This window comes from Hippichthys cyanospilos, chromosome 16 (genome assembly GCF_059441005.1).
Source record: "Hippichthys cyanospilos isolate Australia breed blue-spotted pipefish chromosome 16, RoL_Hcya_1.0, whole genome shotgun sequence".
Lineage (NCBI taxonomy): Eukaryota > Metazoa > Chordata > Actinopteri > Syngnathiformes > Syngnathidae > Hippichthys > Hippichthys cyanospilos.
In genome coordinates, this window is record NC_142384.1 from 14,188,271 (window position 1) to 14,215,182 (window position 26,912).

A 26,912-nucleotide genomic window follows, 5' to 3' on the forward strand; every position below is an offset into this window, starting at 1 on the left:
CTAGAGGGCAGTGACCTCAAATAAATTTAAATAACGCCATACAAAACAGGGCCGACTAGTTAGAATTTAATCCAAGTGATTTGGAGATTACTTTTGATAATTTACCAAAGAAAATGTACTCACGCTTTTTTACAGATTTAATTAATAAACGTTTGTCTCCTTGATTAGATTAAGTTGAGGGTTGTAAATGAAGATCAAAATGACATCATGTGAGCAATTGATAAACGAGTTATAATTTAATTTTTTCATGTAGTTTTCAGTGAAAATGCAGACATTGCATGAAATTGTGCACTGTAACAGACGAGAACGGATACGCTATCCCATAAAAATAGACTACACTGTATTTAAAAAAAAGGCTGCATATGAGACATGTCCAATGATTCTGAAAACAAAGTAGAGTACAGTGTGCCCATGACATCATCAACAGTACAAAACACACACACACACAGTAGTCCTGCATGAAGATAATTTGGCTGTTCATAATCATCCACTTTGAAGGAGCATACAGAATCATCACACAAGGTCCAAAACAATAAACTCAGCTGACGGGTTCCCCTGAATCACATTAGGGTCACGAAATAATACAAGGCCCAGAATATTAATCATGTATGCGGCATCATAAAGCTGCAAGTGTATGCTGATCAAAGTAAGAATTCCCTCTTTTAAAAAAATATTATTTTTTTTGTTTCTCTGTGTAAACATTTGCAACCAAAGGCACTATCTCACATCCCACTCATATTAGGGATGCTCAAGCCTTTGTAACCAAAAATTTAGAAGTGTTTCAACTGTTGATTTGGTTGCAGCCTCCAGGGTTGACAACACCACCATGTCAAATGTTAACACACAAACATGACAAGAACAAGGCTGAGGTGACAAGTACTCTGAAAAATGTTCCCTTTGGAAAATATACGCAGGTTTTGACTTGTGCCTGCATCCAGTTACAGTATTCAAAATCCAGTTTAAGCCCCACAAACAAGCCAAGCCCTGCTAGCCAACGAGGTTTTCACCGGAGTTGTTGCACTTTTGACACGTTGCTACAAAAAAGTTTATGCCATGCTTTGAAAGTGGCCAAACCAGACAAGCTGCTAAATGCCAGAAAATGATAACATAACATTACATAATTTTTAAATTAAATCTCCAGGCTGAAGCATGATACAATGATTCATGATACTGCCCTACTTAACTAAGTTCAAAAGACTACTTAATTACTCCGCCAACATTCATGCCTTCAAAAAAAAAAAGGAGCGTTTCAAACATTGCACAATATGAAATAAATAAATCCAACTGCAATGCAGTAGCATCCAAAATGTGTCTGATTGGCCAATTGCAATACCAGCTGCTACAAAGCCTGCAAAGGGTAAGTAAGTCACATTATAAACTTGCAAGCGGCCAATCAAACGCTGACATCAGAGCTGGGAGTGTAAAACACTCCTCGTGGGAACAACAAAATGACTCAAGACACTTTCTGTTGATTCGACTCCCTCGCACTCATTTGTGTGCTTTGTGTGATTGTAAAATCTTCAATGAACTCTCCATTCACATGTTTTCTGCAAATTTGTTTGCTTCAATAGCAGTGGGTCTCAAATAATAAGCTCAATTAGTAAAACGGAAAAGATGTTCGCTAAAGACCCTGTAAAGTGACTTTATACATTGTTTCTTCTGAGGATATTATTCATGTGCAATTATTCACATTTTAGGGAAAGTTACTAAAACAGTCAGCGATGCATTCGGGCCCCAACATGATTCCCCCTCTACTTTATGGGAAATTGAGCACCATCGTTGGCACAAGTGAGACATGCAGTTAGCTGGCTCGCTACAGTCTACCTATGCTCTCAAAATGCGTCTTCCCTTCAGATAGTATTGCGGTTGCAGCTATCGGATATGCTACAGAACATTCAAATTGACTATAGAGTATTCAGATAAAAATAAAATGTTTTTTGCTTGGTGAAAAATCATTATAAATAAGACCAAAATGTCTTATTTGGTCTGAACAAGTATAATAACGTTTTTTAATCAACTTTTTTTTTTTTTGCTTAAATTTAAACTGTGCTTATCCATTGATGAAACGTCCCCAGTTTTAGACAAATTGACAATTGTTGACATTTTTTCTGACATGGATGTTAAAAAGCGGGTATCCGGAGCAAGAAAAAAAATGTGTCGCATTTGTTTTAACCGAGGACTTGCTGGAGCCGCTTGAGAGTGCTTCATTGTTAGACATGAATGCAAACACACCAAAAAGAAAAGCAGAAGTTGTTTTTGCTAAATAAAAGTCCAAATCGGATATTAGTATGCGGGCACGGGCCTCGGGCCGACGTTGATATATTCCCCTCACCGGAGGCTTGTATTTTTGCATCTTTAACATGTCAATATGTGTGGGTATAAGAAAGATGCTAAACAAAGCAGCATCCATTTTTTTACAGATTAAAAATTGAACGGGCCGTGGTAAGAATGGATTTAACGGACACACGCCCACAGAAGCTGGGCTGAAAATCTATTTAAATTTTCTCTAATCTCTGTGGTTAGCCAAATTTAAAATGTATTTTCACTTTACAGGGAATTATAAACACCTCGTCAAGTGTGCGAGAGTCACTCGTTGAGGATAGAGTCAGGTCTGTCGTAACCAAAAAGCCTGAAGTCCGGTTCATACAGCTTGTAAAGTTCCCTCCGCACCTCCACGGGCGCCATCTTGAACCAGTCTGATTCCCAGTCGTTAGCTGTCAGGTTCCTGTGCGAGGTAGGAAACTCCACCACATTGTCAACGCGCAGCAGGCGTAGCAAATGCTCGGCGTCTTCCTCGGCCGTCTCCAAGTGACCCACAAAGTCATACTGGATCTGGCACGGGTGACAAAGGCGGTACACCTGCTGCCAGTGTTCGTTAAAGGGACTGTCCTTCTCCGTCTGAGGGTCCAGTAGATACTGGATGAAATGAGAGAAGGAGGGGTGGACTCCAGCAGCAAACGCTTCATCCACAGAGTCGGGGGGTGATGGCTGGTTGCCGTAGCGCTGCAGCATGATCTTAGCAAAACGTCGGTAGAATTCCTCGTTGCGAAGCTCAAATTTATCCCGGTAGGCAGATATGAGACGCACAAAGGGGTCCCGCACAAAAAGAAACTTTGTATACTTCTTCAGTTTGACCTTCAAAACAAGAGCAACGCATCACTTTTGTTGTCAGACTTTCCACACAATTAAAAAAGGAGACATTTTCATCTTCAACACACCTTCATGAGATGCCTCGCAAACTTGCCGTAGCGCTTCCAGAACTTGTTGAAGGTGAAGTGCATGCTGCTGTTGTGAGCCAGCTCCCTGGTGATGGCCATTGGGTCTCTCTGGGGAACGCCGTCATGGAGCAGGCTCTCACTCAGGACAATCAGGATTCGCTTCCAGTTGGTACAAGCCACCTAAGGGGACGGGGGTGACAACATTCATCCAACTTTTAGATGGTCGAAATTCCGGAGGTTCTCCTGCATGACCGAACGTGAAATGTAAAGGCACCTTTGGAACATAGCAGTAGATAATGCCGTGCCTGTCATCAACTATCAGATGATCCAGCTCCTTATTGGGAATGTCGTCAAATGATCGGTTTTTGCCGGGAAACGTCAAGCTCTCATTGGCACACAGGTCCTTAAGTAGCCTCCGCCGGTCCTCCTGTTGATTTAATTCCGAAGACAAATGTATTGAGTACATTCAAGAATGTCTTTTTTTTTTTTTAGCTTAAAACGAGGAAATTTAGTTTTTGTAGAAATTGCATGTAAAAGCTGAATTAAAAATAAGTGACCATGTGGAATGATGTGGAATTATCTGGAAAGATGAACTAGAATGAGAATATTTCAATGTTGGAAACTAACTGCAAACTAACAGTTATATGAATAAACAATGTCAGAAATCGATGTCATTTCATAAATATGTTCAGAAAATGAGCTAAAAGTAAAAGTTGTTTGTAACTATCCTCTTTTGATTTATAACATTGATAATCGCCTGCTGTCAAAGAGGATCAGACAATATTTACTGTTGAGACTGAAAGTCTGAGATGAGGGACTGAAAGTCTGAGGATTTGTGTAATTTTAGGTCGCTAAACTTGATTTTGGATTCACTGCCGATTAATCGCTGCACCTCGAGTTTGAATCAGTGAATATTTTTAGTTGAAAGAATCATATTACCTGTCTCTTGCGGAGCTCTGCTGCCAGGGGAGTCAAATGAACCTTCCACTCCTGCCTCGGTACATATCGTTCTTCGGCCTTCTCTGACTGGTTACTTGGTTCAGCTGGCACCTGGTCTGTGGGCTCGCCAGTTCCAGGCTCTAAGAACTGGTTGACAAAGGCATCGATGTCGGAGAGGAAGGACGGGGTTTGGGGAGTTTGAGGTTGCTGCCGTTGCTGCTGGGCAGGATTTGTGATTTTGGGTCCGGGTGAGACGGGGGTGTGCAAATACTGATGGGATGCGCCTACTTCCTTCCAGTAGAGGATGATGAGAAGAATCATGAAGGTGGAGCCCAGGACGACAAAAATGTGAAACATCTTGGATGTTCCCATCATGACCAAGTGGTGTGCAAGATTTGCTTTGCCAGCTACAGGATCATCATAGGGACCTCGTTTTACTTTGCAGGGTCTCATTACAGCAACACCATGGCAACAGATTAAAATAGTTACCTGGCTCTTTTTATAGGGTCACCAAGGCAACAGATCTTAGTTGCAAAGCTCGTGCTACAGGGTCTCCATGGCAACAAAGTCAAGGTCCTCCCTCACCATGGCGATAGATAGGCGGCGGCTACAACTGAGCCTGTGCTTATCATCTTGCCTGGCAGGATGCGTTCACGGAATAAATTCTCACCCTCGCTCCATGTGGCCACCTGCAAAAATACAACAGCATTGTGAGGGAAACACACCACAATTTTTTTTTAATCCAACGCATAGGCATGACAATCAGACTTAGCATCAAAATACCACCAATTGATAATTCCCTGAATTTTGTAAGCACATTTTGCAAAGAAAATCTTTTGATATCAGTTACGATGAAATTGCTACGGTTTTTCCATTTGCTTCATCATGTCTCTCAAGCTAGCTTTGGATTTTCCTTACTGGTCCTATTTTCGAAGTACAGCTCCAGTTTTACAAGTTTTTTTTTTTTATATATAAAGACATTTACTTCTTCACTTTCCTGTTGTGTCTACTTCTGGGTCCAAATCCTCCTCACGTAGCAAAAATCACATTATTTTACAAGGCATACACTAAAATTTGACCTACCACCCACATGCAGTCAGTTAAAAAAAAAAGGAAAATCACACACTAGTGAAAGGAAGTGCTGCATACCGTACACATTCCTGGCTGATATGATTTCCCTGAAGCAATAATTGTGACCCAGGTTTACTATGAGAAAGGAGATTAAAAACTCAAGTCCAGCTAAGACAAATCCAGCGTTTTCTATGTGTGCGCTGATCAGTACTATGCATGTGCCGTGATATTACGTTAGATTACTTTAGCTTGATCTTTTCATGTGCAGCTTGAAAGTCACTTTTCCACTCAGACACCCTTTCTAAATTTGGAGCTCTCCGCGCAACAGTCGTCACTTCATTTCCTGTACCCTGAAGCTAAGAGAGCTGCTTTGACCTTAAAATTCATCACAACATCCGTTTCTCCAGTCACACTCCACTATGAAGCTGGAGACTTGGACGCCTTTTTCATCTCTGGATTTCTAATCTCATTGAAGCCAAAAGATTCACTTGCAAAGCCGATGCAGGGAGGATGCTGCTCTCCGCCCAGTAACCTAATCCTTCTGGAAAACGCAGTAGTGATTTTACAACTTGTTTTGGAAACTAATCCATCACCAGTCAGCGCCTCACTATTTCCATTACATACTGCGCTATGGACAAATATATTTGAACACCTGGCTATTACACCTACAGGAAATGGAAGAAATTACGACTCCACTCTCCTGTGAAGGCTTTTGGAGTGGGCTTGAAGGATTTGGGGCTTATTGGTCAGGTTAGCAGCAGTCACTGATAGAGAACCATGCTCACAATTTCAGATCAAATCCGAAAGCATTTGGGATGGCATCGGGGGTCAGCTAGTTGCAGCTGAGTAAATATAATGGGCAACTATTCACTCTACAATTATCATACAACTGAGTGGAAACTAAATTGGGAACTAATCCTGGTTCACGGTAATAGTAGGGACTCACAAAATTTTGGACCATTGAAAATATGCATTATAGGTGTTCGACTGAAAGGCTATTAAAATTCAAACAATGTGTCCAAAAACGGATAAAATGACGGGAAATCCAGCAAACGTCTGTCTGAATTTCACAAGTACGTAAGAAGGAGAGGTTCTGCGCTTGGTATGCAACTACTGTAATGCATTTCTGTGGGTCGAGAAAAGAGCATGCCGATCTTCCACCTCTTGCCTGAGACTACGGGTGAGTCAGAAAAAGACCCACCAACAACATCCTGTCATGTCAACGACATGTTGCAATCTGTGGCATGTGGCAATCTTTAAAATAAATGCATCAAGAAATACATGGACAACAATAACAAAAAGACGTCGTATGCTTTTGTTTTGAAGGTGCTCTTTGTAATTGTGTTAGCAATGTGCTGAGTTTGAGTGCTAGCCTCTCCAATTTTATTGCTGTCACATCACAGTGCGACAAACATCAACACGCCGCCATCCGATGAAACATTCACCCTCTAATTAAGAACACTAATAAAACGGCTAATTGATTACGCTATCATTGTATGATACGGTATAATTCTCAAGCGTTAATGCTTCCTGCAAACTACATAACTGTATGCAGTGCATATGGTGCATTCAAAAAAATCAGTGAATGCATTAAACATTCATAACTGTATATATATAAAAATGTGGGGTTCCTATCAAAATACATACGCAGATAAATAGAATGATGGGAATGAACCAACTTTGATACTTTACTAAATTACAGTCTAGTCATCTAGTTTGTTTAGAATACCTTATCAAAAAAACTACGCTTCTGTCTTCCATTATGTGGTTGGTATATCAATGGATCAAAACAAAGAATAAATCTGACTTTATCATACACCGTGTAAACTTGCCTTTGTATATATAAATATGATATATAGATTTTTTTTTTTTTTAATCTCGGCCAAACATTTTCATTTTGGTACACTTCAAGCAAAGAGAAAAATAATAGTAGAAATGAACAATTTCAGACTTTTATAGAACTGACATATGATAACAAATCGTTGGTCATTTTAATATAAGGCTTTGTAAAATAAGTAAGTCATGCAAATCGCTTTTTCAAGTGTTTATAAATTAAAATAATGAAATATAATTTGCAAAAACATCTACATAAATATTTGTAAAATGTTTATTTTGCTCACACCCGGAACACGTCATTTTCGTCTTGCTTAAATTCCTGACTTACAAAATGCGACTTTAAGTGGGATTGAAAGCAGTTTAAAGCATTAAGTTGTAGTCTTGTTTGAGCACCGCGTCAAGCAACTGTGCAAGCCAGCCATAAAAGCGTTCGAACGGGCTGCGCTTCCCCCCTACAGCCCCTCGGCGCGCATCCACCGCCGCCGCCGCCAAGGTCCTGTCAGCGGATGCCAGAACGGGCACAATGTTGCCTTTGACCGAAGGGTGCAGCCCGAGGGGACAGGTTGTCCCTCACTCACCATGATCGTCTCGTGGACATATAATGATAATAATAATAACAGAGTCTCCCGTAGATCTGTGAGACGAAATTCGGGAGATAATAATTCAAGGTAGCCGAGAAACAACACTGTTTTCCCCACGTTACATATCGCGCCGTCCGGCTATATTTAATGGAAAAAGTAGGCTCTGGCATTCAAAATATTTACGGCGTTTCTCACTCGATTTGGCGACGCTAGTATGAACTATAAGCGAGGAGAAATATAACCTTGTTTATTACCTTAGAGGGGACGCTGCCTTCCCCGCGTCAGCTGAGTCCTCTGTGATCCCTGCAGGTCTTCGATCCGATGCTTTCCTCCTCCCGAGAGCAAGCGAGATTTCACCAGGCATCGCGATAGTTTGAATCGCGACTTCAGCCTTTCTGGGTCAATTCCATCATATAACGTGAAAGTGGGATGCTGACGACAGAATTGGCCTAACAAACCGAAAATGAATCTGCGTGTACACTTGCTCTTTAAACGAATTCCAAAATTACGGTGAACTTTGGGGGAATAATTAAATGTAAAGGGCGAGTTCATTCCCCGTCTGCAGTGGACTGGTGTGCAAAAGGCATTTTTTTTCATTTGGATTTTTTTTAAATATGAAAGTTAGAATACTCACTATGCTGATTTCACATTTAGCGTTAGGGTTAGTGTTCATTTGTTGCGCGTAACTACAAGTAAATGTTCTCTGGATAGTCACACGTGTTGCACATAACTTCCAGGAGAATCGTCAAGATTAAAAAGAAAGCTTAGTAGAAGCTTTAAAAAAGCGTAAAAAAATATCCTTTTGTTTTAAAAACTTTATTTAGTCCAATAAATAAATTAGGATGAAAATACCAAAATTGACCACATTTTGGAGAAATTCATTCGTCATTATTACGGTAGTTCTGTACTTCGCCACACGGTGGCGCTTCTTTCATTTGTTATACAGTATTAGCTCACTGTCTTGACTTATTTCACATTGTGAAATTTGGGTGTTTACACGGTTTAAAAGCGATGAACGATCGCTCCATCAATTTTCTATAGCTGCTTATCCTTACTAGCGTCGCTGGTTTACTGGTGCAAGCTGTCTTCGAGCAGTAGGCGTGGGACACCATGGACTGGTTGCCAGCCAAATGCAGAGCACGCAGAGACAAACAATCTCATATATATCCGTTGTTGTTTTCTTCTTTGTCAGACAGTAGCACGTCTTAAAAATTTCGAAGGTAAAAAACTTCCAAATCTTAACATTTCTAAGAGGTTTTACCTGACATGTTTCGGAGTTTTCTCTCGCCCTCTTCCGAGTGTCACCCGATGGTTCCGTAAAACTCTTTCTGTCAGGTGATGTTTCTGTGGAGGCGTGACTCACCTGTCAGATTTTTGACAGGAGGGTCACGCCTACTGCTGTCAGAACGTCTCCTTGCTCAAGGAGACTTGGACATGGTCATAATCGTCAGGGGATTGAACCCACAATCGCTTGATACTTAGCCATTCAGCCCCAATGTCATCAGACACAGCTTTACAAAATTATTTATTTTGTTAGTATTAAATATAAAGCTTTTTTGTGGTTCGGCAATACGATTCATTTCATGTACAACCCATGGTGAGAAATGGCACAGGTGTCTACAGCAGATCCTGCTCCACCCACACGGTCTTCTTCTGCTCCTCAAATATTCGCTCTTTGACAACCCTGATGAGGTCATCCACCCCGAGCCAGGCGTCCGGCTCCAGGCTCACGTAAAGGCAAGGAATACCCTCCAGCTCCTTCTCTTTTGCTCTGCTTGACCTCAGAAACTCCTCCTCCGATTCCAGGCGCAGCGGCAACTTCCTGCATGTGTACAGGAAACCGGAAGGAAACGACTCGGTTGTGGTGAGAGTTGTAAAGTTATGCACCTACAGCGCTTCGTCTGATGAGATCCTGCAATAAAGGTGCGGAGGGATGTCTAGTTCTTGGCTGTCATATTTTGTGATGATGACAATGACTAGTTTCACTTTGTTTCCCATTTCTCCTGAGACCCAGCCAATTCATTTGTGTCCACTGTAGTGGACATGTGTTATTGTTCTATCTTTTGACACCGCCTACTAAGTCCTGGCACTCTGTGTTGTGATTTGAGCCTACCGTAGCTTCTTGACATTTTTTTCACAGATCTTGATGGACATAATGATTGGGTAGATCTCCATCTTCAGGAGGTTTTTGACACAGCTCAGGTCAGCTTCCAGTAGGCAGTGTTTGTCCTGGTGACAATGAGAAAGGAAAGAACCGTACTTCAGAGCAAAGCGCAAGTGCGGTGACGATTTGATGCGCAAGCAACCTTTGCAGCGATGGCCTCGATCCTCTCTCGAGTGATGAATTCAAAACAGGCAGGTTTTTCTTTGCAGTACACAAAGGACTCTGCACCCAGTTTCTGATTAAACTCCTCTTTGAGTAAAATGTCTACAAAAAAAAAAGGACGGCGAGAATTTCTGAGAACGGTTGAGCAAAACTTGGTTGGATAATTAAGACATCTGACAGAAGCAGGAGGAACAGAAAGTTGTGATGCGTCTATCTTTAGGACATCCGTGCAACGATGTGACACCAGTCAGATGACTTCTCAATATTAACAGTGATCATTTTCATCTTGTTTTGCAGTGGTACGTTTGACAAGGATATGTGTCAAACGGTTCAAAAAAGTAAATATATTCCCATCAGACTAACCTGGTTTGCACACGCTAAAGTCCATGGCACCCCCCATATTAACTAGCTTCTGTGAAAGTGTTTTGGCTAAAGCAGTAGGTGTGAAGAGGACTGGTCTTCTCCTCTCAGTCCATTGGGGGGTGACATGACTGTAGGGGGTCAGGTTCAAACTGCTGCTCATCTCCCCTTCAGGATCAGCTGTGTCTGCTCGCAACAGAAAGCACAGAGAATAGAATGAAATGAAAAGTCTTAATTTTTCCGCTGTTTTGCAGCAGCCATTTTTAAAAAAAAGTTGTGCCTCAATGAATTGTGCCCTCTGTCTAATGTGCCTCCACGAAAGGAAAGGTTTGAGCGGTATAATTAAAAAAAAGATCTATGTTGCTTCAGTCAGAGGTGTACAAAGGTTTACAGTGGGTAGGGAAGTGATGGGCGAGTGTGAATATTGTTTAATATTACAAATCTACAGTAAACAATCGCAATTAATTGTGCTTTGTTCAACTGACTTGAAACAAAACATTAATATAATAATAAACTGCACAACTACATTTCTGTAAACAAATAAATATGTCATTTTTTAAATCTACCCAAACCAAATGAATAAAATACAAAAAAAATCAATGAACTAGCACCATTTTAAGGTTGTTTAGTCAGTGCACAGCATTAACAGGCAGAATATAGCCTACATACATGATGGACTAGCCACAGTTAACACCAATACGTAGTATAACACGGGCAGTCGTAAACAACTTATTCCACTCATCACTGTCTTGTTTTTTTTTTTATCCTACAGTGGCTGAAGGGGCAAACACATTATAACCGGCAGAATACGACGAACACGGGCGTGAGGCCAACACACAAAAAACAACTGTAAATAAAAAACCAAATACATGAATAAAAACGGAAGAAAAAAGATGTAATCACAGAAATGCCCTGGAAGCAAACTTACAATAAAACAAGTGTGAAAAAACACCTCTCATAGGTTTAAATATCTGCAAACATTGAGAGAAAATTGCTGCTGTTTTTGTTTTGTTTTTTCATTTGTTCTCTCTTTCATTGGGTTCTCTTTTTCATTTGTTTATACTTGCCAAATTTGCATTTTGAAAAATTGGGGGATGGCCAATTGTCATTGCAACTTAGCTCTGTTAATTTGAAGGATATGTGGCTTGTATCAAAGCGCTTCTGACTCAGAGGCCCCAAGCAATTACCTGCCCTGTCCAATGGGAAGCTAGCCTGTGGCTTTTTCAGGTTTCAGATACCGGGGGTGTAAAACCTTCCTTGTACCTGAACATTTGATTCCAAAAACCTTACATAACAGTTATCAAACATGTGGGAGTTTAATTGTGCTACTTTTTTACAAGTAAAAGTCATCTTCAGATTTCATGTCAAAACAGGATCTTTTTTTTTAAGGCTGATTGACTAACCTGTGAATGTGTAATATGAAAGTTTTTACACTTTACACCATTACCATATTTCCACAAAATATAAAAAGTATGGCCCCCCCCTTTCATCACTTTGTACTGACCTTCTACTCTGGGTATGTCTAAGCCCTGTCTGGATAGTGTTGCGCTACCGGTTATGATCCTCACACGTTCATTGCTGTTCAGTCGCTTGTATTTGGTATCCGCCCTGCTCACAAGCTAAAAAAAAAAAAAAAACACCAACAGTGGCTCTCTTAAGTCATTTGAAGATTATACCTTTACACATCATAACACACAGTAAAGGTAATTGAAGTTGACTAATTATTCACTGTCATAAAAATATTCATAAACATGGTATTATATATATAAACTACGTCCATACTCTTTTTGCATGTAGATGCTCCCAGTTTTCATGTTTTCTTACCTGCAGGATCTGAGTGAGGAAGATGCTGGCTCTTGACATGCGTGGGCTGGTTTTGGGGTCAGAAGAGGCGCTGCCTTCTTCCAGCTGCAAATTGTTCTAGATATAAAATATATCAAATTGTTTGAGTACAAAATGGAATATAGGATATTTGCAGCATATGTTTATTGATTTCATTATTGTACCGAGAATTCACACATCAGAAAACATATTTACCTTCATGTTGCGCTGCATTTCATTTTCTTCTTTCCCCCCTCGACACATCAACTTCTGTATCTTTACTAGGAGGAGCTGTTGAGCCCTAGGTTTACAAACACAACACACGTGGATGTTTATATTGAGATGCTACCAACAGTTTGGATAAATAGGAAAAAAAAAAAGAGAGTCATGCTCTGTAAAACTCCTGAAAGTTAATACATGTTACTGGAGGTAGAAAACTGGAAAAATCACTACTAAATGTATCTGTTAAATGCAATATAGAGATGCAACACATTTGCCTGTTTGGTCTCTTTTTAAATTGACTCTTTCAGTGCCATGGACGAAAAATTTTGCCTTGTAAAATAGTAATAACAATAATAAATTTTAAAAAATTCTCATCAAATACATTTTTTATGGAGGGTAGTGCACACCCTTCACTAATGCTTACCTAATACAATTGAGCACTGTAGCAATAACTGTGACCATTGGATGGGAGTGTTTCCACACTTACAACACTGATATTACCTACATGCAATTCAAAGTAAGGAATGGAAATCAAGGGAAAACCCTAAATATACTGGCCCTCTACAGGTTTCCTTTTCCAATAACGCTAAAAGAGTTAAAAAAGAGATACCTGAAAATTGGACTTTAGTACAGAAAGAGTTTTTGCCCAAATACTTCCCACCACTCAGTATTGCAAAGAATTGTAGTTCATGATTAGTACAGATAGCATTAAGCCCCAGTTAGCATTAAACACACATAACATTTTCTCATACCGTGAGTTGCCAGGCAGAGTCCCACAATCTGGCAGGTCACAGCGGCTGTAGGGGTCAACGCGGGTACACAGCCACTCACATTGGCCTTGATGCTTTGTGTCCAGAACGTGGACCACTTCGTCACATTGCACACTCAGGGTGCAGTTGTCTAACTGACTGGAAATGTTGAGGTTCACCCGGATGTAGAAAGAGTCTCCAGAAACCCGTGTGCCATCTTCGAGGTCCCTCTGAAGACGACGGTAAGCTGCCAGGCACATACATACCGATTTAACGCTGAAGAGTGTTCACATTTTTAAGGTCACACACTTACAGTCAAAACTGGCTCGATAGTGTAGCTTGATAAATCCGGAGCAGTGCAGCAGCACCCAGTGAGCTTCCTCCTGGGTGCTGGTTTCCAACGATATCCTCTGGTTCTCTCCACGTATACGCCCTTCAAGCTGAGAGGTCAGTCATATCACAAGAGACCAAAATACATCATTCAAGGGACATTGTCACTTTTATAATATTTTTTGAAATGAGTAAATTTAAACATTTTCATTGGTTTTGTGAGAATGAGGAACCAACTTCAACACACGTTGTGCAGTGGGTTTTTTTACTCTCTCACCAACAAGAGGCGATGACCCTCGCGCAAGCCGGTCCTTTCGGCAACAGAACCCGGCTGGACGGCTGAGATGAAAATCCCACTGCAATTGCCACCGACAAGAGTGGTGTCCTTGAGCAGGTTTTCACCTAATAATGTCAACTCCTGCACAGGCTTCTGGGCTGAGTGGATACTAGACAAGGAGGACAGGGATGGACGAAATGGCCTGCACACACAAATAAATGTGAACATTAGAGGAAGTCCATTAGTTTGCAACAAAGTCCTTAGGTGTTTCCTGTACCTTTCAAATGAAAGTTTCCTGAAAATATTGTTGACTTGCTCCAGGTCATAAGTGTCCATGACTTCTGATTGATGAGATGAGGAAGATGAGTGGACAGATGGTGAGCCACGCCCCACCTCCTCCTCTAAAGATGGATTTTGGAAGAGATTTAGATCCTAACCGTGGCAGCTTTTATTGTGGAAAGTTTTCAAAATGTATATTACCAAATTCCATAGGGTCACTGTCAAAGTCTGAGAGGCTGGAAAAAAAACAAAAACAAATGGAGAACAGACTTTTTGCAAGATTTACAAAGCAGAAATATATACCAGTTAAAGATGTACATAACCAGTCAAAAGTTTGAAAACACCTTCAAAATAAAATTCTTTTTGATTCAACCTGTTGGACAATTCAGGCTATTAACTCTTAAAAATGCATAGCTGTATCATCCACTTCATAAAGCTGAGTTGCGAAAATATCTATCTCTTGTTTTGGCAAAAGGGGCCTTTATAAAGGAGTTATAATTTGAAAATTGGATGTAATCAGGTCGTCCTGATGACAGTGAATGTATACAGCGACGAGGATCGGCGCCCTGACTAACCTGCGGGGCTTGAAGTCGTTGTCGTTCTCCCTTTCTCTGCGGTACAGAGATGCTTTCTCGGGGGGCTCAGGCTGCGTGGATTGAATGCTGTCGTTACGGTAACGCACCTGGATGCATCGATAAAGCAAAATGTGATTGGCGGGTAACATGCATCACTTTCGGGGATCTTCCTCACCATATTTGGCCTGTTGAATGGCTCTGTCATTGAGTGATGGTGCAAAAAGATGGCTGAAGTGGGCGCTGGAGGCAAGCTTTGGGGATATGTGGGAGATGCGGGAGCCACACTGGGTGAAGGAGGAAGGGAGTTGGTGCTGACTTGTATATTTGGCATTTGAATATCAAGAAGAACTCCACCATTGGCTGTCAACGTAGAAGGTTATTGACAGTTTCACGAGTGCAGCAGTTCAATTCAAGGTATTTTGAGAACATTAACATTAATAAAGTGTTACCAGGGGCATGAGAAGGCTCTAGAAGGTCTTTGGGTACCCAGCTGGGAGACTTAGCTCTGTTCTAAATGGTGAAGCATACAATAAATCCCTTGAAGTAACGAGTAAGTGTTTAATTGTAGAATTTTGATGATAGCACACGAAAAGCTCCTCGACGGAAACTGATCAACTTTTGTTGGACATCTTAATACGTTGTAAAGTAGTGTTTAAAATGCCACAATCACTTTGGATACCCGTCATATTGTCATAACTGATCAATTAGAGGAATGGACATCGGCTGACCGCTGCCTTCAGATTGGGTCTGCGTCTGAGCCGGGACTCCCCATGTAAGATCCTTTCTTCTGGTGACTCGTCACTGGACCATTCTGACTGAACTTGGACAGGTTTAAACTCACGCTGAAAGAGATTGGTTGTGGTTAAATCCTTTGGTAAACTCTGGAAAAAGAAGAAGTAGAAAATCCCGAGCATTGGTAAATGTGTGTTTAAATGTGTTTTTAAAGGTATCAATTGTCAATAAGTCAAACCTGATCCAAGGCAATGTCTTTTGATAGTCGCCGCAAGCGAGACTCCAGAGTGACCAGCCTGGCTTCTTTCCGCACCATCTCGATCTGGAGTTCATCGCTCTTCTCCTCCAACTCTCTAATCTGCTTGCGATACTTGTCTTTGTCAATCAGACTCTGTGAGAACTGGTGTTGGATATCATCTCGGGCCTGGAAAGCCTGTGGCACCAAATATATGCCGTTCTTTATGCAAATGAGTCTCATTGATAAACAAAGTTTAATTCACTGACAGTGACACTATGAGTGAAAGTTAGTTTTGGTAGAGGAAATAACGCAAGCTCAAAGTAAATGTTAAAGGGACAGTGTGTAAGATTTAGTATGTTTTTCAATACGGACAGCAGGAGGTGCTGCAGGCGATGCATTTACTATTGTCTGTAGCTATAACAAACATGGCCGCCTCTGGAGAAGTGCCACCCCCCATGGAATATCATTTAATGATAACTAGACCTACGATTATATTTAAAACATACTGCTGGTCATTAAGAACACATTCATTTGCAAGTTTTTGAAATTTACAATCATTTAATTCATGAAAAATGGTCTCAATCTTACACACTGTCCCTTTAAGCACTCATCAATGAAACCTCACATTACATGTGACTACATTTTAAATGTAAAAAAAATGTCGGTTCATGTCAGACAACAACGTCCAATCGACATAAAAATTCACATGCATGCCACTATGTATGTCATTAAATTAAATAAAAAAAATATAAATTAAATTACAAAAACAGAATGTTGTCACCCTAAAATGACATTGTTGCGTAGGCATGTTTTAAACAGGTGAATTGAGTGAAAGAGTCTCTGCCTAACCGCCATGATTCTGCCACGATGTTCTTTTACTTTGCCCACTCGTAGTAAATGTGAGAAAACAGATGCAAGCTGCTCTCAAGCATTTAAAATTCGCAGGTATGTTTGCGCTGCCAAGCCATTAGCCCAATATCGTTTATGAATAAGCCGTTAAAACAGGTAAAACTGTGGGTGCAAATGAAGTGCAATTATGGGTGCTGCCAGCAGCCGCAATTCATTCTTTGTGGATTGGTGCCTGTGTGCGCCTTGTGAATAAATTCGGGCGTGACTGAACACTCATTGAATCACCTGGTCCCTTTCTTTTTCCACTTCCTTAAGCTGCATAGTGATAGTGTCCATTCGGTTCCGATACATCTGACAGTCTTTCTGCAACGTGGAACACTTGAGCTCGAGATCCTCCTTCTCTTCCAGATACTACACACACAAATAAACATCAATCAGCTACGAGCTAAGAAATATTGACGGCAGTTAAAGTGTTATTGAAAACCAGAATTTGGTGACTCTGGTCAAGGGTTTTCCTTTGTGCTCATCATCGCGTTTGTTATATTCTACAGGAAAGTGAATCTTAAGCCCCATTGACCATGTTTTGGTTTACCTTGTCTCGCAGTTCCTCCGCCTGTCTGACTTCCTCATGAAGGTTGTAGAGGCGGTTGACCAGATCCTGTCTGTCTTCAAGTGCTTCCTGTCTGTCATGCTCCAAAATGTCAAGAATGTCTTTTTCCGATGTAGACAGAGGACCAGGCTGGATATATAAAAAATGATCTTTGAAACTGTTCTGTAGCGTAAAACAATTGTGTTATGCACACAAAAAACAAAAATGTCAGGAACTACAGTACTTCTTATTGATACCTGGATGATGGACTGCAGCTCCTGCAGTTTGATTTTGAGTGTCTCATTCTCCCTCTCGAGTTCGAAGATCTGCTCCCTCTTGGGACGATTCTCAATATCATTCTTCAGTTTGAGACTTTGCTTCCTCTCCATCGTACACTCTTCCTCCATCTTGTTAAGCTTGTGCTTAAACTGATCAATCTGTTCAAACAGAGACAACGCAGAAATAAAAATTAATAACTAAGCTAAATATAAATAATAATAATGATATTTGCAACAAACATCAATTTATCTAATGCCAAAGATGCTTCACAAAAGGGAGTATTCAAAATCTCTGAAGAATCATCCTTGATTTTAGTAGGAGGAAAGTTCCATGGGTGATTGGCAGCAGCATTGAAAGCTTTTAGGCTAAATGATTTGCATGTGGGGAGTTTGTGAGTTCTATTCCGCTTTGGCCTTCCTGTGTGGAGTTTGCATGTTCTCCCTGTGCCCGTGTAGGTTTCCTCCAGGTGCTCCTGTTTCCTCGTCCACACCCCCCCCCCCCAAAAAAAAAAAAAAAAACATGCATAGAAGCATATTTGGATGCTCCAAATTGCCCTAAGGTGTGTTTGTGAGTGTGAATGATTGTTTGTCGCTGTATGCCCAGTGATTGGCTGGCAACCAGTTCAGGACAGATGGGCAGGTGGGCAGATGGACAGATGGATGGAATTTATACGTCATTATAAGGTGTTCAGAGAATATCTACAAGTTTCGGTAGCTATCGGTTCATTCTAATTTATCCAGTCCATCAATCCATTAGTTTAGCTGCTTAATTAACCTCAGACGTTTCAATGACGTACTCCGCCTACAGCAGTCTTCACGCTGTAGGCGGGGAACACCCAGAACTTGGACACTCCAAGAAAAACAACTTTCACACAAACAACCACACCTCAGGACAATTTAGAGAAGCTAATCTACCTTCCTGAATGTTTTGGAATGTGGGAGGAAACCGGATCACCAGACGAAAACCCACACAAGTATGAGGAGAATATGCAAAATCCACACACCTCTGAATTGTGATGTGGATGCGCTGAATCCAATTTAAAGCTTTTTAATACTGTGACAGGAACAGTCTAGTTTTCTTTTCAAATGAAGAGCAAATTAGTTGGAACATGAAGCACCGGCTTGTGTTAAACCAGAGCGGCTCATTTATGCCTTTGTTTTGTGAAGTATTTTAGGAATGTGCATTGTCATGAGTGATGCAATTTTCTGGCAGGCAGACAAAAGCTAAAACTGATGATGTTAGAAGATCAATCTTCTGGAGTCTCAAAATTACCTCCAGCTGCAGATCCCTGCTTCTCATCACTGCTAAGTTCTTCTCCTCACTCAAAGCGGCGTATCTCATGGCCAGTTTGTAGTTCTCATCTTTGACTCTCAACAACTCATCGCTGTAGGTGTTTCTTTCTTCTTTCATTTTGTTGTACCCTGCGAACCCACAGGTAATGAGCAGCGACATAGTGGCCCCAAATTTCAGCATGTCAGACTATTTGAGATCTCTTCAAATCTTAAAAAAATGTGACTTCCTAAAAATATGTTTGGTGAAACTGTGAGGGAATGAGGAATAATGAAAAGTGGACATCATATTTTCTGAATCAGCTCAATGAAGGAGGAACTAGTGGTTTTAGGATTGCACATTTTCAAATCCGCCCTCACCACAAATTATTGAAACCTCTGCATCTTCTGAATAATAGTGTGACAGGGAAAATACGGTAGACTATCTTTTCCATTGTTTCTATTCTTTTGCACTTGAGATGTGTTTGAGCTGCTTACTAGACTGCTAAACAAAGCTAAATGTAAACTGGCGATAAGCAGCCCTCCTTAAGCGCATAGTTGCATAGTGGTGAATTAATTACTGTCATGAACTTCCCTTCGAAGAAAAAAAGAGGTCTTCACACATCTTAAATGGGGATTTTTTTTTTTTTTTTTTACTCTGTTGCGAGGTCTGAAGTTCCTGATTTACAAGACGTAGTTTCTTCTGCTCATCCTCCAGGGTGCAGTTCTTCCTGCTGAGCTCAGCATGCTGCAGGGTCTTTGCTTTAGACTGCTGCTGGAGCTTCATCACCTCATTCATCAAAAACTGGGTTAGACCTTCGTGACCCTCCTCGACTGCGGCAAAAAAGGAAAAGCATGGACCGGCCTTTATTATGAGCTCTTTGTAATATGCAAGTATCACATTCTGAGATTGACATTGTTCAAATTAATGACTGAATTGAAAGTAATGGATTTGTTTAGCTTTAGAGTTGAGGAAAAAAAGTCAACCAAGTTGGGTCAGTCAACTTTAAAAATAGATAGACTAAAAATATACTAAACCATGTTTGAGCCACCGTTTTCTACTTGGGCTTATCGTGCATACATGTGTAATGTAAAATAATGAGTAGGTTTATCCACTCTTTTAAGCATAAATTCAACACTAGATTATAAAAGAAAAATCAACTCACGTTCAACCTTGGTAGATTTTATTTTTTTATCAATATGATAATAGATTTCAAAATGATTTGATAGTAACAGCCCAATTGGGCTTCTGTCAAACTTTCAGTACAGATGTGAGTCTTACCAACAATAGTGGAGAAGCGACGTGTGGGGTCCTTCCCTGTGACCTGTTTGTAAAGTTCCGGATAGTAAAATTCCAAGCTCTCCAGAAACACCACGTAACCTCGCTCCCCCTTGGAGTGCAAGATGTCAAGAAGGCGACCTGATGGGAGAGGATTGTTTTTAATGTTCATCCCATTCACATTGTTTTCATGAAATGTCATAAAATATCCAACTGCATACTTGTGCGGTTTGCTTTGGAGACCAGCAGTAAAGAGTTGAGAATCTCATCTTCATCTTGCTCATCCAGCACTTTGCACTGGCGAAGGTAAGGAGTGAGCTTAGCAGGTGAGATCATGCGGCAGATTTCATAGCGTTTGCACTCCACGTTTTCCCAGCGTAACTCAACATCGTCGAGTATCCCCGATGTGCCGTTTTCCATCTCATGCGCTCTGGTAAAACAAGAAGACAAGTCGCCAAGCCAGTTTAAGAAAATAAAACCAGGGACTTATCATAGAAAGAACCGAAAGACATGATTGTTGAGGTTTTTCTATTAGTAAATGACAATTGAGTGCTTCCGACATAATGTATGTTAGAAAACATTTTTTGAGGCGTACCAACTACAAAATCCTACCACAAATGTGGGACATTGAATGCATTATTTCTATTTCCAATTAATTAATTCGCCATTTTAAAAAAAACCTGAATGTCCAGAAAACGTCACATTTAGATTACAACAATATCAATCAAAATACAATTATTCAATATAAGTTCAATCATCATGAGTTGTGACGTTGTTGACCAACAAATTGTTTTGTAAAAATGTTTCTTCTATATGTAATCTGTTTCCACGAAATGAGGTTTATGTTGCTGAGATAAATTTGTGCCTGCTGACAAAAATATGAATCTTCGACAGAGATTTCCAATTTGAGATTTCTACAAGCACCTTAACGACTCAGATATTTTCTCCCAGTAGCCCAAAGGTTCAAACTGTAATTGAAATGTATGAAAAAAAGAGATTGGTAGACGACGCACAGCAGTGAAAGATGAATGTGCCAAAACTTTAAATGTGTGTCTCAAAACTGTGGATGTAAACTTGGGAATATTCAAATTGCTGTATATTTGTCAAATCGTGAGCTACACCAATGTATTATATATAATTTTGGTGGAAATTAAGTATAGAATTAGAATATCCAAATATCTCAATTTTGATTTAGGAGACATAAGCCCGATTTTGTGAAAACGTATTACATTTGCATCAACTTAAAAAATATCAAATGAGATTGTAATGATAATACATTTATGAGGTCATTTTTACACCAATAATTAAAAAAAAAAAAGTCAAGTTGTGTAAAACGTTATGCGTCAAAGCGTGTTTCCATACCATGAAAAGAGACTACATTATCACATGTATGTAGAGAACAGGAAAAAGTGGTGTGACTAACTACGCGAACAAGCATGGCAGTAAAATGCAACGTAACTTCCTTGGGTAAAGTTAAAAAATGAGGACATAACTCAAATGTGATCATTAGCATAACTCAACTTGCTATATGAGATACGTTACAGCCTTGAGTGGATAATGGATACGTACTGTATGTGTGACACAAATATGTTAGGCCTCCTCATGTATGGCTTTATCATGACTACACATTTTCCCCAGACAAGAGTTATAATCATCTTTTCCAATAAACATTTAACATCTTCATCCAAGCCATATTCAAATGCGCACCATTGCAGTCTATCAGCATTTGCATGATATCTACAGTGCTGTAGATATACTGTTAAACAAATAAATGTAAACACTCATGTTTGCTTACAACGTGCATATTTGTGACTCATTGATGTGTAACATTTCAGAACGTTGCTTCTGCATTCATAGAGGTGGTTATCTTGTTATCAGTATTGAGAATTTAGTCACCTCAGTCTGGTATGTTAAAACTATAACAAAGTGTACATTTTGATTCATACACACACACACACACACACACAAAAGTACAGTGTCAACACGCACTCTAAAAAATCCAGCAGTGTCATGATACTCATCAACCACCATTTTTCAACAATAAGCGTGGTAGTAATGGCGGTGCGCTACACAAAAGTGCAAAACGAGCAAAGTCGACGTGAAAGTGTGAGTAACCCACTTTTAGAGGTTATCGGCAATCTTGTGCAGCCATTCAGCTTTTTTTTTTTTAACTTTCCTATTTACTAAACAAAGTTACACACGTAAACCAATGATCAATTACATTTCAAATGTTGCCTGAGGAGTGACACATAAATCACATACCACAACGGGAGTGCGTGTTGCCAGGGTTCAATGTCGATAATGAAACCTCAAAAGCACAGACCAACAAACATATAAACTCAACAAAACACACACCCATATGCTCGTGTACACACCTCTGCAGAAACCACAGATATGCTTCCTCTTCTCTATTCTTTTATTTTAGCAATTGTTGTTGAGAAAATTCTCCTTTGCTTCCTCCTTGCCACGCCAGATGTGAGCAGAAGACTCGTTTCGGTGGAGTTCACAGTACGCATGTTTCACTTTCATAGCATCTTTTTGTGGATGTTCGCATTGTGTCCCTTTAAGTTTCCTCCAGCATTTTCAGGCTTCTGACTTGATGTAAGAAATAAACTAAGAAGAGCAAGGTCGTGCCAAAACTTTTTTCATTAGAGTGCCAGTCATATCATTCTGTGTCTGGCAGAAGAACACATTTCATATTACAAGCAGCATGATAATATGTTGTGGCAGCACATCCTCATAACTGAATGACAGAATAGGTCCAATGCCAACTCTCAGTTCCGAGTCAGGCTGGAATGTTTTCTGTTTTGCTTATTTGGCAAATGTGATCAAACTGTGGCTTCTATCAAGCATAGGTGGACTTATAATAAAAATAGATGTGAAAAGACCATCTTAACTTTTTATTGTGGCTTACGATAACCTGCTTTTTCCGTAACACAGGAGTTCATGCTTTGGTTTTACTTGATCGGGAAATTAGAATTGATAACTGAATCAGCAAGTTAGAGTACAAAGACCCAGTAATTGTGTACTCTTGGAACTAAACCCTTAAAATGAGTTTCAAAAAGCCCAGAGAAACCTTCAAAACAAGGAATATAAAAAGCCAACGTTTTGTATTGCTAAACCCTCGGACTATTAACAATGGCCGCACAGAATATCCCTTGAGTGAAGGCGATTGTGCTTGCTGTAAGGTATTATATTGCTGATCAGATCAGTAACATCATTGATCAATCTGCAAAAGGCTCACCAACGTTTGCATAAAATGCACAATATCTGATGAGCCCAACAGGACAATCAAACTTGTATAAAGTCTAATCAGGATGTTGGACAATTTTTTGTTCTGTTCATCATTTAAATAAAGACACAATAATCAAGAGGATTATATATTCGCCATCTGTCAACTTGGAATGCACATGCTAAAAACAACAAAACATACTTCTCTTATATGTGTTTTGATCTAGTTCTGAGCAACTAAAAGTAGGGCACAAACCAACCAGACCTGTCAGTATCTACATATCGTCGTTTGTTCCACCTGTACGCCGCACAACTATTGACACGCGCCGATAGTTGAAACCCGCCCTGATAAGAAAGTGAGTGGACATCATGGAATTGGGGATTGGAACTATGTATGTATGTCCACATGGCCAGAATGGGACTTTACCAGGGTTGCTTAAATGTGAAGGAGCAGCAATTTAATAGGACTTGTTCAAAAGTCAACTTTTCATTGGTAATATTTTTGTAAGACGTACGCGTCATTTCCATCAGGTTGGCAACCATAGTTTGATGAAAAACTAAGTTTTAATGATGCAATCCGAGTGTTTCTAAATTTACCGGAAGTGTGAGGCTTTGCAGGTGTAATTACTCTTTCCACCACTAGGGCTACTAAGTGACATTACAAGAGCCAAGCAACAGGCTATTCATTAACATGGGCGCGTCGTGCACGGCGCAACGAAACGGAACGGAGCGGAGCGTGGTAGATGTGATGGAATCGCGCTGTTACACCATTGACACAGTGCACTAGTTTCAAGCACTGCACTATATAAAAAGCAACTTTTTGGAATTTGAGGAGCAAGATTGTTGATTGATTAGACTAGCAGGGGTACTCCCAGCAGTTTTGATGTGTTTTTGTGCACGTTGGCTCACCATCACTGCAGCTAGTCCACCAGCAGCAGCAGCATCAGACTAGTGCAAATCAACATTAACCATCTGATACCAGCAAAGATTCCATCCTGGTCCTTGATTAATTTCTTAGCAGGACAGTAAGTGACTTTAACACTTGTTCAACAATATTAGGTCATTTTCTTCCATGCCCTTTGCGTTAAGGATCAAGGATTGAACAAAATACCACACAAGGGATAAGGACACTATTATATGTTGAACATGCATTAAATATGTATCTGAATGAAATGATAGTTATTGTTTGTTGACTTGTGTGCTAATGCTAATCATATTGCTAATCAGTTAACTTCAATAATTTTTCAAATTAAGAGCTAAAGGCTCTTCTCACTTCTCACTTTAGTGCAACTAAATGGCACAGAATAAATTATAGGTGAATTGCAAAATAAAGTAGAAAATAATTGGAGAAAAGAGCTCACAACCCCTCGTTATAGAAGCTGCTGAATTGATTAGCTTTTGTAATGTCAATGCTATGAAATTAGCTGTAGATGCAAAAACACTTGATTCAAATCACTAATGACATTCAGAATTCTATTTGATGATGAAATTTCTGAATGCTTGCTATCCGATGAGTTTATATTGACAGTTATGTGTTGTAATGGGGTTTTAGGAGTCACAAGAAAGGAACTTTCAATGGTTGCATCCTGGCTGACACTCAAGCGGTTGATGACTTTCATCCTTAAGGTGAGCATTCGTGGAATTATTTTCTTTTTTTTTCAAGTGCGGTACTAAAATTCTGACTAATTGTGCGCAAGAAGGTTCCGGTTTGATTCTTGTGAAAGTGAGTGATGGTCTGCCTTAGCTCCCCACAACAGGATATGTGGTATAGAAAATGCTACAATTCATTATACCCAGCAATTGTACACAACTGATTCAGACCGAACAACAAACTATCTATTTTTTTTCATATTCCAAAGAGTTTGGAGTTTGGCTCAATTTTTTAAAAAAAAGCGATCCAAACTTTGCGTGCATACTGTATGCGGGTGACAGGCTATTCAGAAATGTAATGTAAGCTGTTCCATATTTGTATCCTCCTCTCTCCTTCTCTATGAATTGCTTCAAAGAACAAGATAAAACAACTCTGGGATTTGCTGATATGCTTGCATCATTGCTTTGTTTGAACCTGTCTTTTGCTTCCATACATAGTTTTATGTCATTTTTAATGGAAGAAACTTTTGGCACTGTAGTAAAATATCCTGTTGGAAACCGGGTCATGTATTGGTATAAGATGGCATGGAATTTGACTGATGTTGATGTAAATTGTTCAGGTGTGTGTAAGCCATCATAAAGAGTTCATTGTCCAAGCCTTAAGAAATGTGATATGCCGGCCCTGTGTATGGAGTCCAAGGGGGGAGAAGAGAAGAGAGGAGTGAGTAGGCACCTGCATGTTTATAATGGCAACCTGCATCATTTTAAAAAGGCAAGGCAATCTTTACCACCATGAAACAGATGATCAAAACCTGTTTTTGGTTCAGATTAATCACATAATCAACAAAATAATCGACAAACTGGTCAATAATTACCATAATTAGTTGTAAGCCTAGCAAATTTATCCCATCAGTCAAATGTCTTCTGAACATCTGACAGATGGCCATAAATAAACACCTATCAATCAAATGAAATTAACACAAAAACTGTATCGACTCAAAAAATAATCAAATCTTCTTTTACACGTATAATAAGAGCTTTGATTTTGATTGACAGTTTAACAACCGCGCATTTCCGAATATCTTTATTAAGTGGTTGCAATTTACAAACTAAACTACATCACACCTAGAGCTATTTCCTAGTATTTGTTTCATTTTTACTGGCTTTACGTGACATACTATTATACACACTGATGAGCACGGGCAATTCAATGATTTATTATTTTAAAATAAACGCCCCTGAAAGTGTCACACGTTTGAGTGAGCATTGCGTTCTTCTGAACTTCGTTCGTCACTGTAAGTAACTTAAGCTTTTGTTGTGCAGAAAATGCAGTAGCTCACGTTCGCCCAACCCATGAAGCTGGTTCATATTGTGTAAAGCGGGTTTTAAATACACATCAACTTGTTGCTGAAGCGTTGATTGCTGTCATTAATATGTCATATTGTTTTTATGCGCGGTTAAACACCCTCACTACACGTACAGGAGTCAAAAATTGGGCTTACCTTTGATGCGAACGATAAGCAGTCAGCACAGTCGGGTGAAAATCAAAGTGACGAGGCGTGCCACGAAGACCCAAAAAGACAACTTTGTCTCAAGGTGCGTCAAAAACGGTTCTGAACAGAAAGCGCGTGGAACTCGTTACTAGAGAGAGAGAGAGAGAGAGAGAGAGAGAGAGAGAGAGAGAGAGAGAGAGAGAGAGAGAGAGACGCACACACACACACACACACACACACACATTCTCGGGGGTGTGCGTTGTGTTATGAAATTTAAATACCTGTACTACATGACATTTCTTTTGATTTTGTTTGGGATTTTATCTATAAAAAATATAATGGAAATGAAGTAGCACATTTGGGATGGAACCGAAACAGAAAAAGAACCAACGTGCCCGGAACAAAAACATTCAAATAATGATAGACAGAAAGGAATAGAAGGGCCAATTCACGGATTTCACGGAAAGCAACGTTAAAGACGTACATTAATTAATACAAAATAAAAATAAAATAAAATCTGGATATTCAACAACCATTATTCATGTTAAGATACGGCATATCAACGAAACATCTTCCCAAAACCTTGTCATTAACAGATGACTGAAAACGATCTAAAATCTTTTAACAAATTATTATTATTAAGTAATATAATAATAATAATAATAATAATAATAATAATAATAATAATAATAATAATAATAATAATAATAATTTAAACATGTGTAAAGGGGAACTACAAACTTAAATGTCACATGTTTCCGTCAGGACTTGATGAGGAAT

At 39.8% G+C, this 26,912-nt stretch overlaps 2 protein-coding genes across 4 annotated transcripts; both read right to left on the minus strand.

Annotated features, from left to right (window-relative positions):
• Positions 1 to 210: 210 nt before the first annotated feature.
• LOC148410770 (carbohydrate sulfotransferase 12-like) lies at positions 211 to 8,929 on the minus strand. Of its 2 annotated transcripts, XM_088436860.1 has the most exons (7): positions 8,907 to 8,929; positions 7,900 to 8,094; positions 4,647 to 4,846; positions 4,158 to 4,564; positions 3,493 to 3,645; positions 3,219 to 3,398; positions 211 to 3,135 (listed from the first exon to the last, which is right to left on the minus strand). In XM_088436860.1, the coding sequence occupies exons 4-7, from the start codon at positions 4,530 to 4,532 to the stop codon at positions 2,587 to 2,589; spliced, it is 1,257 nt and encodes a 418-aa protein (XP_088292986.1). In that variant the 5' UTR covers positions 4,533 to 4,564; positions 4,647 to 4,846; positions 7,900 to 8,094; positions 8,907 to 8,929; the 3' UTR covers positions 211 to 2,586. The 2 variants fall into 2 exon arrangements, with proteins under 2 accessions (XP_088292986.1, XP_088292984.1); XM_088436858.1 differs by having other exon boundaries at positions 4,158 to 4,846.
• Positions 8,930 to 9,157: 228 nt separating this feature from the next.
• Positions 9,158 to 26,284, minus strand: card11 (caspase recruitment domain family, member 11). 2 transcript variants are annotated; one of them, XM_088436856.1, is made up of 25 exons: positions 26,142 to 26,284; positions 20,040 to 20,248; positions 19,822 to 19,959; positions 19,197 to 19,373; positions 18,544 to 18,692; positions 17,250 to 17,429; positions 16,996 to 17,142; positions 16,689 to 16,814; positions 15,555 to 15,749; positions 15,313 to 15,465; positions 15,034 to 15,094; positions 14,760 to 14,944; positions 14,585 to 14,691; positions 14,211 to 14,245; positions 14,008 to 14,131; positions 13,731 to 13,932; positions 13,437 to 13,563; positions 13,127 to 13,370; positions 12,369 to 12,453; positions 12,156 to 12,251; positions 11,836 to 11,950; positions 10,335 to 10,517; positions 9,952 to 10,073; positions 9,759 to 9,874; positions 9,158 to 9,467 (listed from the first exon to the last, which is right to left on the minus strand). In XM_088436856.1, the coding sequence occupies exons 2-25, from the start codon at positions 20,236 to 20,238 to the stop codon at positions 9,263 to 9,265; spliced, it is 3,471 nt and encodes a 1,156-aa protein (XP_088292982.1). In that variant the 5' UTR covers positions 20,239 to 20,248; positions 26,142 to 26,284; the 3' UTR covers positions 9,158 to 9,262. The 2 variants fall into 2 exon arrangements, with proteins under 2 accessions (XP_088292982.1, XP_088292983.1); XM_088436857.1 differs by lacking the exon at positions 26,142 to 26,284 and adding an exon at positions 22,081 to 22,099.
• Positions 26,285 to 26,912: the final 628 nt, after the last annotated feature.